Raw genomic sequence first — 16344 nt, forward strand, 5'->3', positions numbered from 1 at the left:
TTTGTGAGTTAGTTCAGGAGTCGTTAGGGTTTAGCCCGTTTGAGTTTATGTTTGGCCATTCAGAGCGTGGCCCTTTGAAGTTGCTGAAGGAACAATAGTTGAAAGATGTTATTGGACTACATTTCCAAGTTTCGGTCCAGCCTCTCATGTGCTTGTGAATTGGATCGAGAAAATTTGAAGTCCTCCCAAGTTAAAATGAAAAATTTTTATAACCGTAAGGCCGAAGAGTGTAAGTTCCATCCTGATGATACGGTCTTGGTATTGTTACCCACTATGGGACATTCACTCAAAGTTAGGTATCATGGTCCCTATGAGGTTGTTCGGAAAGTTAATGATACGGACATGTTGTAAAAACACCTGATCATCGAAAGGCTACCCAGCTGTGTCATATTAAGAGGTTGAAGCCCTACCACATACGAGAAGCTTCTGAAAATATTTTAACCGTTGAGTATTCTCCTCTTACTGAGCTCCCTATTGGCACAGCGGTATGTCTGTGGACTTACAACGCTAGAAACCGGGTTTCGATACCCGTTGTGGGCAAAGCACAGATAGCCCATGGTGTAGCTTTGTGCTTAACTTCAAACAAATCATCGGATGTATCTACATTTCCTTGTTTTTATAACCCAAGTAACACAGTTTGACATGTTTTTATTGTTTAATTTGTAATTTCGTGAATAATATTATACTTTATTTCTCTTTACGAAGAAACATGTCTTGACAGAATCTTTGTTAAAATTTTATTGCAAAGTAAAGATTGAGCTTTGGAGCATATTGCAGTTGTAATTATTACTAAAAATGAATGACTGTAATATTCACAGTTTGATATATATATATATATATATGTGCTACCTTATAATGTCACAGAAAATATATTGTTTTATTTTATTTTTATTAACTAATACTATTTTTATTTAAGCACTGTTTTATTTAATGCAAAGAAAACTTGTCTTTTACACCTAGATCACAGTTGGAATTAAAACTGAAGATCTCAAACTATTTAAGTCTGTAATTTTCACCATTCTTTTTTTTTTCTGTTGATATTTTTCATATTTGATGATAAAAATTAACCCAACTGGGTTTACTAATAGTAAAATTGAAAAGAACATTCGAAATTTATTTTTAAAAAGTGTTTTGAATATATTGTAGTAGTTTCAACAGTTATTTCGTAATTCTTGTAGTTGATTTTCGTGGATATTCTCGGGATTTTTTATGCTCAGCAATAGGATTTCAAAATAGTTTGAGTGGATACGCTGTCGATCGGAAATTAGCTATTTTAAATTTTAATGTGGTAGAGCGTCTATTTTGTGAATTAAGTTAGATTTTAATTTATATTAACACGCACTCACGTGTGTATGTATATATTTCATATTTGTCATTTTGAAGACTTATTACTATTAGTTTGGTGTTTTTCTTCAATTCCTGTTGAAATTACTGTGTGTATCTTTTATTTTTAACTTTAAGTCTTATATTTATAAATTATTTGTGATTATGTTTCATTGTTTGTGCAAACAGGGCCAATGTAATTTGCAAGGCTATGTCTCAGTGTTGTTTGATAATTTGATTGAAATTTTATGCTATTGTGGGTCTAATAGTAATACTAATAGGATAAATATACTATTGGTAGTGTTAGCCGACTTGACTTAATCCAGTTTAATTTTTACTCATTTTTAGTGGATAATTATAATGCTACTACTAGTACTAGTAGTATTAACCCGCAATAGTTATAACTTGTAATTGTAGTGTTAGGATAGTGATGTTTTTTGTAAAATTTTACATTTAAGTTGTACATTATTACTTTTAATGTTTTGATAACAACGTTATTGTGAAATGTGTGTGCTCACATACTTTTACTTATAATGCACTTACAAGTGTCAGTAAATTTTTCATTTTTACTGCTGGAACCTATACAAATTACAACTTGCAAATAAATCATTTGGTTCTTGAAAACTGCCCCTGCATACCTGCCCTTGAGAAAAAGTAAAGACTAAATCTCACCTTTCCTTTTTCTTTTTTGTACCTTAAACTTCTGTTCTCTCATCTTATTGTATTTGGAATACAGCACAAAAAAGCAGAGGTCTTTATTTTATTGTTACCCCTGCATAACATTGTAAGTTTAAGTAAGGTTGCCTCTACCATTCTTGTCTCAAGAGAAACAAATTGATATTGTAATATTTCCCCAAAAGATAACCCTTCTATCCCTGAAATCATCCTAGTAGCCCTCGTCTGAACCATTTCTAGTAAGTGAGTTGTTCATGACTATGCCAACACCCTTTTTTTAGTTATGCTGTTAAATACATTCCCAACCGTATTAAATGTGTGAACCTAATCATGATAGACTAAGTACATTATTTTGCACTTACTATGATTAAGTCATTTATTGATCCAAGTTATACTTTATTACTTCAACATCTTCAATTTAGTAAGGAATACCCAAGGGTTTATGACATCATCAAACTTTACTAATTGAGTCTTATAATTACCATTAATGTAATAAGAAAAAGCACCAGCCCAAGCTCTGACTGTTGCAATACTAAGCTAGTAACGAGGATCCATCATTTTTCTTTCTGCCAAACAAACATCCTACAATCCAGTTAACTAGTCCCCAACCTCCACAAATATGATTTTCTTAACTAATGTTTTTTCTGAAGGTAGCCAAACGCCTTGTCATTTGATTAGTAATGTACATAAATGGATTAATGAGACTCCCACTACTCCTACTGTAAGTTGTAAAACTGACTAAATAAATTTCATTATTACAGAAATATCAACTAAAGACTTGATATCTGTAATATGTATGTTATATATTATGGATGAACTGCATACCATGAAGATAAAGTAGCAATAAAATACTGCAATATATTTAGTCTCAAATGTTAGACTTAACAGTGTTGTCAGTAGGCTAATTGTATTTATAGTATTTACAATGTTGATTATTCATTTCCAGACTAAAATGGTTAAGAGTAGTGTAGGTGTGAATGGATCACAGTTTGTAGGGTGTGATAGATGAAATGAATGAGTTTTATGTGAGAAATTGGGACTAGCATGCACTGTTAAGGAAGCTAGTGGTGAATATGTACAATTTGTATATTTTGCAGATTGGAGTAGAAATTGGACGCTATCCTAAATAGAGTAAAGAAGTGTAAACTGTAGGAAATGGCAACAGGATTTAAAAACTAAAGAGTAACTTGGTTTTATGGACAACCCATACAGTTGCTAAAATGATGTTCAGGAAGTTAGAAACAGTAATAGAACAAGAAATAGTGGATTAACTGTAGTGATCAGGTTTTCTTGAGTAATAAATTTCAGTCTTTAGCTTGTGCAGATAAACTATGGAAGATAAAGAAAATAAGAAGAACATATAGAGAGGAATGAAAAACTAAAAAAGGTTACAGCAGGAATTGAAATAATACATTCCTGATGAATTTAACTTTGCTTGTGGAATTTCATCTTTTTTAGTTGGCTTTCCTGATCGGGAATGCATGGTTCATCCATATTCCTTTAGTTATGACCAATGAAAGAGAACATATTGTATGGATTAAATAAAGAAAAAAAAATTCATGAGGGAATGTAATCTTCCTGATAGCTTTCCTTCAGTGAACATAATTGTATTTCATTATTTCTATCCTTGTTATAGTTATAGGTGATTCTTTGATATGGCATGTGGATAGGATAGTCTGTGGGGAAAACAGGGATAAAACAATTAGATTATGTTATGCAGGGATGAAGGATATAACTCACAATGCAAGTAAGATAGTTAAGAGTACTATCTGTGATGCAGTCCTTGTTGTGCACATAAAGACTAATAATGTAGGGAAGGATAAATAAGGGGAGCTAATTGATAAGTATAGGGTGTTGTTAAAGGCATTAAAAAAAAGGACAATAACTTAATTTTGTTAGGGATACTGTCAGGCTGTAATTGTGGGGATGGGATTATAAGTAGGTCACTATGGTTGAATGTTAGACCTAGATTAGTATGTAATGACAAGCAAATTGGCTGGTTAAACTTGTAGGATCAGTTTGATGGGAAAAGGAAGATTTTCGGAAGGATGGTTTACTTTTAAATTCAGCTGTAAGAGCAGCTTTAAACTAGGACTAGAAGTGGTGAGGACTAGGATAATCTAAAAGGAGAAAAAATGTGGGAACAAAGTACAGAAACAGTTTTGAGGGTAGGCTAAATTGCCACTATTGTAATGCTAGAAGTGTAATTAATGGAATAGATGACCTTAGAATACTAGTCCGTACAGAAGATTTTGATATAAAAGAATAACCCAAATGTGGATAGATGAGACATTTCTTTGAAATACAGGGTTATAGGTTGCTTAATAGTCATAGAGACTAAAAATATTGACTTAAATGAACTGCATCCACCACATCTGTAGGCAACCTGTTGTTTTAGCTGAAAATAACTCCCACCCTACCCAAATTTAGATTTGTGTTCCCTAGTCATACCATTCTTACTAGTAAGTACAAAAAAAGATGATGGATCAACACAAACAATTCCAAAACCTCATTCAGATCCAGTCTTCTTTTTTTCAAGAGAAAACAGTTTCAGAGATTTCAACCCATCCACATATGACAACCTTTCCATCTTGGGTATCATCCTAGAAGTCCTCCTCTGAACCCTTTCCAACAACTCAGTGTCTTTTAGGCTCCCAAGACTGAACACAATACTATACGTGTGGCCTAACCAATGGCCTTTACAATGAAATTATTACCGCTTTAAACTTGTATTCAGTATTTCTGTAGATAAAACCTAAAATCATGTTTGCATTGCCACTAGTAACATCACATTGTTAAATGTCTTTGCAAGCATCTTTTATCAAAAACTTTTACCACCACTGATGTAAGACTAATAGGCTTATAATTACTAGGACAATTTTTTTCACATCACTTGAAGAGAGCAGTAATATCAGCCACCTTCCAATCTTCTGCTACCTGGTCACTATTCAAGGACTTAAAAGAATAGTAGCAAGTCGATTTCATATCCAATTCTTAATATCCTTCAAAACCCATGGGGAAATATTATCTGTCCCAGGAGCTTTATTGTTCTTTAAACTTCCTAATTTTTTCTTAATGAGCTCAGAATTAATGTGATCATGTTGTTTGATCTTGTTTTCATCTATCAACTGTTCAGAATGAGTAATGGTGCTTAAATCTTCATTAGTAAATATCGAAGAAAAATAGATTATAATAACTCAACCATCTGATAATTATTAGATATGAGCCTTCAGGTATCATTCCTCAGAGACTGTACTTTCATCCTACCATTTTGCTTACCCTTAATGTATTTAAAGAAATCTGTACTATTAATTTTTAAATTTTCAGCCATACTTTTTTCATATAGTTTTTTCAGTTTCCTAATTTCCTATTTAACCAACTCTGTTGATCTTCTATAATTCTCTAAATCTCCCCTCACTTCTTATATTTATAATGCTTTTCATTAATTTTATCATTTATATCTATTTTAAGCCAAGCAGTTTTTTTTTTTTTTTCATTTACTTGCATTCACCCTTTTTTTCTATAGGGAGCATGCCTATCTTGAATATTTAAAAATTTGTTTTTAAACGTTTTCAATATTTGATCCATCTCTTCAATTAATTCAGTTGCCCAGTTCACAACAAATAATTCTTGTCTCATTCATTCATAAAAAGGAGCCAAAATCGTATTATTCCTTGTTTCCATATGCAGTAATATAGTAAATCTAATTCAGCAATGATCACATGCATCCAGATGTCTTCAAACACCACCCTGTCAACCATTTCTATATTAGAAGGTAATAATGGAGGATTTCAATCTCAGGCCTATAGATTGGGAAATTTTATTGTCAAATCATGAGGTAGACAGGTTTTTAGAATCCAGTTGGTCCAATGCTGTTTTAAATTTAAGTTAACTTCCAATACAGAATTTGTTGAGAGAGAGGAGATTCAAGATCATTTGGATACATGTGATCATTACAAAACTAGTTCTTTTTTTTACTGCATATGGAGATCAGGAGATTTAGGTTATAGATTTCAAAACATATTTTGAAAGGCTACGATAAGAATTATCTATTGTGAGTTGAACAACTAAATCAATAGGTAATGCTTTGACCTGTACTAAATTTTTCTAGCATCTAAATAAATGAAGGAGTTTAACAGAATATTGGGCAAGTATTTTAAAGATAGCAAGGTTGAATTTAGGAAAAAGGGTTTCTGTAGATAGTTAGCTCGTAGTAATAAATGGGATAGTCAAGATGGGCCAGATTGTCCTTGTTTATTCCTTGAAAATGAAACCATACTTCTTACAGTTTTGGCAATATGAAATTTAAGCATGCATATCATTCTTTTTGAGAGCTGTTTATTTCTATGGTTCCTTATCACTTGTTCATGAAATCTTTTGTCTGTTCTTTATGTTATTTTTAGTCATTTTTGTTGTTTACTTTATATGTACAAAAGTTTTATTTCATGTCATTGATTTGTGTAAATTGTACAGATATGAATAAGCGAATTCATATGAAATTAATTTGATTTTCTGAGATAGTTAATTTTTTAAATATAGGCATTTGTAAAACTCAGTATGAAATCTCATTATTCTTTATCTCCATATACAATAAAACATTAAACCTAATTGAGCAATGATCACTTGCATCCAGATGTTCCTGATCTATATTAGAAGATAACAATGGAGGATTTTAATTTCAGACATGTAGATTGGGAAATTTTAGGGCCTAAATGATAAGGGAGACAGGTTTTTAGAAACCATTTGAAACAATGCTATTTTACATTCATTGTTAACTTCAAATAGAGAAATAGTTGAGAGGGTTGAAATTGGGGAACTTATGGATATAAATTGTACAAATATGAATATGTAAGTCCATATGAAATTATTTTGTTTTTTAAAATAGTTAAGCTTTAGATATAAGCATTTGGAAATAATCAATATACATTTGCAAATTTATGAATGCATCAGCTGCCAGTTTCTTTACACCAAAAATATTACATGTACATAAGTGTTTTATTGTATTGTTGGAATTTCTTTATAGATGGGCATAATGAGTGATATAGAAAATTTCTATGGGTGCTACATACTGGTTTCTACCAATCCAAAATTCAAAGGTCGCACTTATATTGGCTTTACTGTTGACCCTAATCGTCGCATTCAGCAACATAATAAGGGTATGAAAGCAGGTGGTGCTTGGAAAACTAACAACAAAGGACCATGGTATGTAACAGTACATAATTTCATGTTGTGATTCACCTTGTAAGCTTGAACACTAACCAAAACATACTTTCATACAAATCATACCTTTCACAATGTCTTCTCATTCAATATTTCACCTCTGACCAGGTTTGAAACTTGTGTGAGAAAAATTAAGTTAACATTATTATTTCTTTCAGATTTAGGTGTCTGTTTGCACATAAACATTGCATGACATATTATCATATCATTACACACACACACACACATAACTTATGTTCATAATAATTCACAAGTTTTCTATTTACCTTTTTATGCAGCCAACTTGTCCAAGCTAAAACTGCAGTGTATGATATAACTCAAGAGTCACATGGTAATTACTTTTCAGGCGTATTGGGCACCAGTGTGACAATCTTTTTCTGTCATGTAACAAGGGAACTAGGTTGTTTACAATAGCCTCAACTAGCTCAATAAAGATACATCAGATAATTCCAGAAAGCGTTTATTAACACATAGAAATAAGTTACACAAAACAATTCAATTGCCACCTATATAGTCTATAAAAAAAAGTTACTAATAATAAAACTACTAATGAAAAACCAGTACCTAACTGGCAGTTAAGTATTTATCCACTGCAGTTCAGCATACGTTGGTATCACATGTTTAAAATAATTAGTATAACTATATGTCACAAACCAGTCAACAATAAATACCTTTAACATCAAATATTATGTGACTGTTGAGTTACATCATGATTGCACATAATGTGAATAGGAAACTTGTAAGTTATTATTAACCTAAGTTATGCATGTGTAATGTAATAATGAAGAAATCATGCTAAGTTAATTCCTTACACATGTATATTTAAACATTAGATTTAAAATCAGGGAAGCTGTTTAACTCTGTTTGAAATCAAAAACTCTCAATTCATAATGTCACAAAGCATATTTCAGTTGTATATTTGCTAGTTGCACATGCTTAAATTAAAATTACTGTGAATAACATGTTACAGCACTATAATTGCCTAGTTTTGTGTCTAAGTGACGTTTCAGCAATTCCTCCCCACATCCGGATTTACATCTTTTCACACACATCCCTTCAAGGATGGGGGCCATAGGTCAATCACCAGAAAGCTTTGGGACATTGGTCTACAGATGAAACTAAGTTGCATACCATTGTTCTCAAACTTCTAGCAGTATTTTGGGCATTACATCACTTCCTTCTTCTCACATGTCATTGTCTGGTGATGGTTCCTTCAGACAACTCTACGGTGGTGGCACATATCAACCACCAAGGGGGCACTTGGTCCAGAGATCTATGTTTTTGGACATTGGATCTGTTATACTGGGCCCATGCTCATCACATTCATCTTATCGCAGGTCATGTGCCAGGTACTTTCAATTTAGTTGCAGATTGTCTTTTGCACTCAGACCAGATCTATCCAATGGAGTGGGCATTATATCCTCTTGTTTTCAGGTACCTTTACCATCAATGGGGTTCTCACCAATTGGATGCTTTTGCCATAGGCCTCAGTACCAAGTTGTCCCTCTTTTGGTCACCTGTACCACATCCACAGTTTTTGGTGGTTGATGCCTTCAGCCAGGATTGGTACCACAAATACTGTTATGTGTATCCTCCAATCCATTTGCTTCATTGGGTATTTCTCTTGTCCACTCTACTCCTTGTCAAATCCTCCTGATTGCACCCTATTGGTCAGTGCAACCTTGGTTTCCAGTAACAAAGTCTGCTCCTATCACCACCTGTCCCTCTTCCACTTCCCCCTCCCTTCTTCATCAACCTCGATCCTACATTCTACATCCCAATCTCCTTGTTCTGCATCTCCACATCTGGCTTTTGTTCGGTCCTTGGCGAGACGATGTGGTTTCACATGTTGAGTTGTCTCCTTGTTAGCTAGTTCCTTATGGTCATCTTCCATGGAAGTATACAAACATAAGTGTCCTGCTGACAAGCCTTCTGTGGCTCGTATGACAGAATTACTCACCTGGCTTTTCAACTGTGGGTCTTGAGTCTCCTCTCTTTCTGGATATCAGGTGACCCTCTCCCATACCTTTCATTTTTCCCAATACCATAGGGTTTTTATTTCCCCTGTTCTTACCATACTCATGCATTCCTTCCAGATTTGAGGCCTCCAAGGCATCCTGCCCTTCCAGATTGGGACATTAATGTGGTCTTCGATGCTCTCACTTTACCTCTGTTTGAACCACTTTCCTCATGTTCCTTGTTTCATATGTCCCTTAAAACATATTTCCTTCGTCTCTTGGCCCATGGAGATCGACAGTCTGATATGTATGTTATTGACATTTCATGTATCCTTTATCACCTTACCTATCTTCTCCTTTATCTCGATTGTTCCTTTTTCCATAAGACCTTGGCAGCTTGGGAGGGTTGTTCATCCTTTTCTCCTATTTCCCTTCTTTCTATATCCCATCTTTACCCTAAACCGGATACAGATAGACTTCTGTGTCCATTCAGGGTATTTTGTTTTTATATAGCACATACTGCTACTTTGTGATTTTTCACCTTCTACCCTTATGAATTGGGTCCACTTTTTGGTTTCTTTGGCCTACTCTTCCCTGTCTTTTTCCTCTTGTACATTGTTCTATGTTTCCTCCCATCAGATCAGACATCTCACCTTTTCCCACACTTCTCGTCTTCATCATCCAATGGAAGAGATTCTCCAATCCAGCAGGTGTACCACTCCCAGTATGTTCATCTCCCACTATCTTCATCATATTGAGTTTTTCCCTGTGTTGGATTTTTGTTTACCACCTTTAGCCATTCTTTAGACTTTGGTGCCACTTTAATTGGTAAATTTTCTTCATTTTCTTTTTTTTCAAGGACCTTTCTCTCCCTTTTCATCACATAGATCCTGCTCTGTGGTGAGTGATGCCTGACCAGGTATTCTGTAACTCTGAATCCTCACTGTCGGTCTTGTTGACTTGTGCTCTCTCATCCATGGCTTTGCACGCTCACTGTCAAAATGGGGTGTTCCACAAGATCGCTTGATGGTTAATTACCTCTCAATAATTTGCTTCATAAACATGCCCATTCTGGATCGTACTACTTGTGGGCTACTAGGGTAAAGCAGAAATGGATTGTTGCCCATCCCTGCCATGTCTTGAGTGAATAACTTGCTATGTTCTTCTTTTCAAAATAAGGTTTTGTGGTCACCCATTGCAATGTTTCTGGTGATGACGTTCCTCTGGGCTCTCCACTGCATTTTCACCCTCCTTTCCTCGAAGTATGGGAGTCCTTACCACTTCCAGTTCCAAGCCACTGAGGTGGTTGACCACAGAGGCAGTCTCCTGAATGCCTTCCACAAGGAAAAGGTTACAACCATTGAGAGTAGGGTGGTGGTGTTCTGCTGGTGTAGATGTGACATTGCCTCCAGAGGAGTTGAGCTGTCACCTTGCTGGTTGACATGGCCTCCTGATCAATTTTATACAACACCACTGGAGTTGAGCCATCTCCTTACTGGATGACGTGGCCTTCTGACACCATTTACACAAACACTGGAGTTGAGCCATCACCTTCAAAGATGATGTGGCCTCCTACTGACATTTACACAACCACTGGAGTTGAGCCATCACCTTCAAAGATGATGTGGCCTCCTACTGACATTTACACAACCACTGGAGTTGAGCCGTCACCTTCTGGTTGGCATGGTGGCCTCCTGATACCTATTACACACTCACTGGATTTGATCCATCACCTTCACAGATGATGTGGCCTCGTTCTGACATTTACACAACTACTAGAGTTGAGTCATCACCTTACTGGATGAAGTGGCCTCCTGATACACTTTACATAAACACTGGAGTTGAGCTATCACAATTACAGTTCACCCCTTCAATTGGGAAACCTCATTCTACCTTTGCGTGGAAGTCAATTCCCAACATAGAGGTTTGGGATTAGAGTGAATCAATCAACCTAATTCCTCGCATGAATACAGGTTGTCTATCTTCCTCCCCCAATTGCTCTCTCTATGTCTTTGGTCATAGTGGTAGTACGTGGGATTGTTCTGGTGCTATCCTTGACTATCCCTTGTTCTCTTCTTAGGGGGATGTCATTGCCTTTGGATGGTACTGGCTTGTGCCATAGTTGAGGAAGTTGATTCCATGTGATAGACATCCTTTCAATGCTGGATGTCAATTCCCGGAACAATAGATCCGTGATGATCTTCGTGGCATAACCAGAAATTAGTGCAGGTCTTAATCCCGGATTCTTGGGTTTGATGTGAAGACAGTATGATCCTCATCCTACCCTCATGTGGATGTCAGAGGTTTTGTATGTAGTTGACTTACCGAGTATGGTCCACTGTTCCCTAGCCACTCTGCACCTCACAATTTCTGCCCTTGTGTATTACACAATCTACACATGGGTGAAGAGTATACCTGGCTCAGAAGTGGTGCAGTTCCCCTCTTCTGATCTTTGGGTCTATATCTCTCATTGTAAGGGATATCCTTTGAATGCTTTTGGGGGTACTTCTTTTGTTCCCTTGCACTAGTCTCTCCTCCTTCTCAATGTGGGATTCTAGCTAATTTTGTGAGGGGAGGTAAGTACCATATCATAAGTTATAATTTTTCTATACTGAAAATATATTTCTGACAGGTACTTACCTCTACTGACACTTTCCACCCTTCCTTGCAGTTCTCCAGTGCTCACACCTTCTGCCCAATTTCGAAGTGAAGGTTCGGTAGAGGAATGTAGAGGAAGTCATGTCACATGAGCATGTCATGTTACTATTGGTTAAGAGATGATGCATAATGATTTGCATGAGAGACATGTTAGAATATAGTAATTTCAACAAGGGGGAAATGCAAGGCTTGTGGCATGCATAAAGAAAAGTTTGCATATAGAGGGCAGCACTGAACTAGAATAGCTAATCTTGTGAGTAGAGGTAAGTAACAATCAGAAATACATTTTCAGAATAGGAAAATTATAACTTTAGTAGTATTAACTAAAATGAACCTGTAGATTTAGGCAGTACTAAAAAATAATTCAAGCTTCCAGCTTCTATTTATTTTCATAATGGTTTCAAATGTAATTGCTAATATTCTGAAAAACTGTAAAAAAAACTATATTCTTCTTTGCTTCTTGAAGAATGGTGCATTGGTACTCTTTAAACCTCCTTAAAGAATGGATAAGTGTAAAATGTGTAGAATTAGAGAAACTTTGTACATTCTTATAACATTAAATAGTTATTACACCATCACATGCAAATAATAAAAGAAAGCCACTATTTATATAAGTTAATAAGTGATGGCGAAGGAATTATTTAGGTTTGCATACAGTTGTCATGGTTATTTTCACTGTGTTTAGTAATATGAAAGAAATATATGAATTTGTTTAAACTTTTGCATATGAGCTTTGATTCAAACATATAATCATAGGTGTAATGTTTGTCACTTCACCATTTGTTTTAAATCAGCAGCCTTTGTGAGTTGGTATTAGTATGCTATTTTTATTTCTGAAAATTTGCTATGAATCTAATTTGATTATTCATTTTACTTTGTATGCCAGTAATTTAAACATCCTCTTTTTTTTGAAATTTTTTTAATCTAAAATTCACTAGTTTAATTTAAAAGTTATTACCTAATAACACTTTAATGTTTTAATAATGCATACGTATTTTTGTTTACAGGGAAATGGTTTTGATTATCCATGGATTTCCTAATGAAATTTCTGCTTTAAGGGTAAACAAATTGCTATAAATTATACAGTGATTATTAGAATGTCCCTCTACATACCTAGTTGTTTTTTTTCTACTGTTGATCTCAAAGATAGTTTCATGCTAATTAAACATACAGTAAATACCAATAAGAGTTATTTATTAAACTATTTAGTACTACTCAATTTGATATGGCATTTTAAAAAGCATGTAATTATCTAGATATGTCTATTTATTCTTAAGAGCATTTTAGTACTTTAGCTGAGACTTGTATATATTATACAAAAAAAGATTCTGTGAAGCTTGTTACTTCCTTGTGTTTGTACATACTTAATACATCATTTATTACAGGAATTAGACAAATATAAAATTATTGTAAAGGCCCAAGATAATATATTGCATGGGTCATGTTAATACTACTTCTGTAAAACATAAAGGTTTCTGCACAACTTAAGTAGTTTTCATAATTGCTTTAATTTTATTTTTTGAGATTCCAGAATGTGTACACAGCTTTTTATTGTGCACTTCTTTTGCATTTTCTCTAGTTTGAATGGGCCTGGCAGCATCCACTGAAGTCTAGAAGGCTACGTCATATTACTGGTAAATCTAGGAAAGAAACTAGCTTTAGCTATCGTTTTCGAGTTCTTTCAGAAATGTTGAGAGTAGGACCATGGAATAGATTGCCTCTCACTGTGCGGTGGTTGAAGGAAGATAGCCAAATTGATTTTCGGGCAAGTTTTGTAGTCCTTTTTGCATCAGTTACGAAAGTTATTTACATTTAAACTGTAGGCAATGAAAAAAGAAAATAATAAAAAAGAACATAATTTGTTTGTAACAGCAATTAATAACAGGTATGAAATTTTGCTTTATACATAATATACAAGCTAATAACTACAGCTTTTTTCCATACAAAATTTTACTGAAGTAGCTTGTTCCTTAGCAACTAGAAGAATCCGATTAATATCAGTCATAATTTAGTATATTGAGCATCGTATAAAAGCAGTGTGTACTTCATTTTGTAACTTTTTTTTTTACATATGAACTGCATGGTGAGCTAAAGCATATTGAAATGTAGTTTAAGATGTTAATAATTTTACTACACTTCAGGCTCTATGTTCCTTTATTAAGAAACTTAAACAAGAAATTAATGAATGATTTGTTAATAAATCAGTTATGGATGTTTAGGATATTTCCTATCAACTTGTGATTTTTAAAGTGAATTCTATGACATCATTGTCATTGTTTTTATTGGATCATCTTATAAAGTGTATTTTAGGTTTTTGAGTTTGTGTGGGTTCAGTTTATGTCAGTTCAGTTCCTGTATGGTTTTATTTATATATATATATATATATAATTAAATTTATGTAGTATGTGTACGTTGTGCTGATTTTTTAGTTGTAGTATATATTTGCAAGTAATTACAATCTTTTAAGTTAACTATTTTTATAGCTACATTTTAATGGTCAATTTCTCTCTAGGCTGATACTCTACCCCCAGTTCACATGCCAATCACCACAGGACCAGTCAAATGTATCAAAACATTATCATCCAGAGGGAAAGTTTCAGATCCTAAAGAACCAGAAGAAATGCAGCCACTTGATGATGAATCAACTGATGATTCGGATGATAACAGTGAACCAGATGACATATCATTATCTGATGATGATGAACTAAGTAACTCATATAATGGTAATAAACCAGAAGAAGCATCACTTTTTGATGATCAACCAGGAACCTCCTCTACTGGTGGTAATACAGCAAAAACATTACTTATTAATGATCAACCAACTTCATACTGTGTTGATGAACTGAAGACTATTTCATCAACCAGCAGTCAACCACCTTCCTGGTGCTCTGTGTGTCATGAAGAGCTTCTACCAGGGAAGAGAGCTGTGAATTGCCTCTATCCAGCATGTTCTGCATGCTCTCACATGACCTGTCTAGCTAATCACTTCTTAGCTTCTGCAGGTGAGACAGAACAGATTATTCCTGTAGAGGGAGATTGTCCATTGTGCAGTGAACATGTGTTGTGGGGTGATATAGTCAAGCATTATTTTGGTTGCTATCAAAACCCAAAGCTTTTAGGCCTTCCTGATGAGAAAGATGATAGTAAACACTGGGCAATGGATCTTTAACATAACTGTTTTGTATTTTTAGCCACTTGGAAACTGTCTCGTATATATCACTCTGTCAGTAATGATTTATATTGTTATACATTAACAATAAATTTATATTTTATTAAAGTGACCTTTCTTATTGTGTAAACCACAAACACGCAGGTGTTGTCGGTAGTGATAGTGGTTACTATTTTTCTTACTGTAAAATTTTAGTTCAATATGCAGGAGATACAACATGGAAACCATTCACTGGACAATGATAGCTTCTTTTATGAAATTGTTTGTAGTCTAAAGAAAAAAAAAATGAAGATATGATAAATCTTGTAATAAAGGTCGACTTACCCTCCAGTGGATGAGTGGTGAGTCTTATAATGCTAAATATATATTTTGATACCTGTGATGGGCAGAGCATAGATAGTCCATAGTGTATCTTTTTACTTAACAACAACTGTACAAAAGTGTTAATGTTTAGATTATTAGGCCACTTTGTGTCAATATATGTATAAAACTTGAGGCATCTTATACTATTTTTTGATTTTTTTCTCTTGTGAATATTGCATATTATGCAACATAAATAATGCAGTTAGAACACTAATGGCGACTACAAGACAATCGCAAGTGGTAGAAGTGTGGTGCATGTTTTCACATAAGTTTGCATTTACATATGCAAAAAATATATATCACTAGAACTTAAAAGGATATGATGTTGTAACTTCATGTTTTTTTTCATGTGGCTATGAAACTAGAATGTTTGATGTCAGAAAAAATACATGCCAGAGTTTCATTACAACAGATAGCTTTGCACCCATTGTGGTTGAGGGGTTGCATATACCTTTGTGGTTTATATTATTAAGAAGGAATAGCTTTTGAAGAAAAGTTTAATTAAATTTCTTATTACGAACTTTAAATCATGCATTGATGTGCCATTATGATTGACATTATACCATCTTGTAACTATCATTGAGTTTTTATAGGGTTTCATTAAATGTTGAAAACTGTTTTAACATTGTTCAACATTAGAAATCACAATTTTTAGTATGACAAAGCAAATGCCTTTTTTCAAAATACTTATGAGTCTCTTCCACTTGACACTACTGTGACAGAGTAACTTTTACATCATATGTGTGAAATTGCCTTAAAATATAATGCTTTTAACATTTTATTTTGCTGTTTTCTAATTTCATTCTATGTAAAGCCTAAGTGAAAAGTTCTGCTTTTCAAATAGGACATGTCACATGACCCTTGAATAGTTTTTCTGATAAATTAGGGACAGCTAATTGGAGAGAAGATAGGCACCACCAGATAATCTTCCCCAGAATAATCGATGATGCATTAGCATCTAATGTGCTCCAATGGTCA

At 34.2% G+C, this 16344-nt stretch overlaps 1 protein-coding gene across 4 annotated transcripts; it reads left to right on the forward strand.

The window, feature by feature from the left end:
• The first annotated feature begins 983 nt into the window (after positions 1-983).
• On the forward strand, positions 984-15989 carry LOC106461349 (structure-specific endonuclease subunit slx1-like). 4 transcript variants are annotated; one of them, XM_022388253.1, is made up of 5 exons: positions 984-1001; positions 7022-7200; positions 12842-12893; positions 13414-13599; positions 14347-15989. In XM_022388253.1, exons 2-5 carry the CDS (start codon positions 7022-7024, stop codon positions 15001-15003), a joined length of 1074 nt encoding a protein of 357 aa, XP_022243961.1. In that variant the 5' UTR covers positions 984-1001; the 3' UTR covers positions 15004-15989. The 4 variants fall into 4 exon arrangements, with proteins under 4 accessions (XP_022243961.1, XP_013776622.1, XP_022243960.1 ...); XM_013921168.2 differs by lacking the exon at positions 984-1001 and adding an exon at positions 1169-1350; XM_022388252.1 differs by lacking the exon at positions 984-1001 and adding an exon at positions 1179-1288.
• The last annotated feature ends 355 nt before the right edge of the window (positions 15990-16344 follow it).

Source organism: Limulus polyphemus, unplaced genomic scaffold, assembly GCF_000517525.1.
Source record: "Limulus polyphemus unplaced genomic scaffold, Limulus_polyphemus-2.1.2 Scaffold940, whole genome shotgun sequence".
Taxonomy (NCBI): domain Eukaryota; kingdom Metazoa; phylum Arthropoda; class Merostomata; order Xiphosura; family Limulidae; genus Limulus; species Limulus polyphemus.

Bases quoted from the DNA above. Each gene is read 5' to 3' on its own strand.
- LOC106461349 (XM_022388253.1), top strand. From the start codon at position 7,022: ATGGGCATAATGAGTGATATAGAAAATTTCTATGGGTGCTACATACTG. The intron at 7,201-12,841 runs GTATGTAACAGT...TTTTGTTTACAG, and splicing joins ACTAACAACAAAGGACCATG to GGAAATGGTTTTGATTATCC. The intron at 13,600-14,346 runs GCAAGTTTTGTA...ATTTCTCTCTAG, and splicing joins ATAGCCAAATTGATTTTCGG to GCTGATACTCTACCCCCAGT.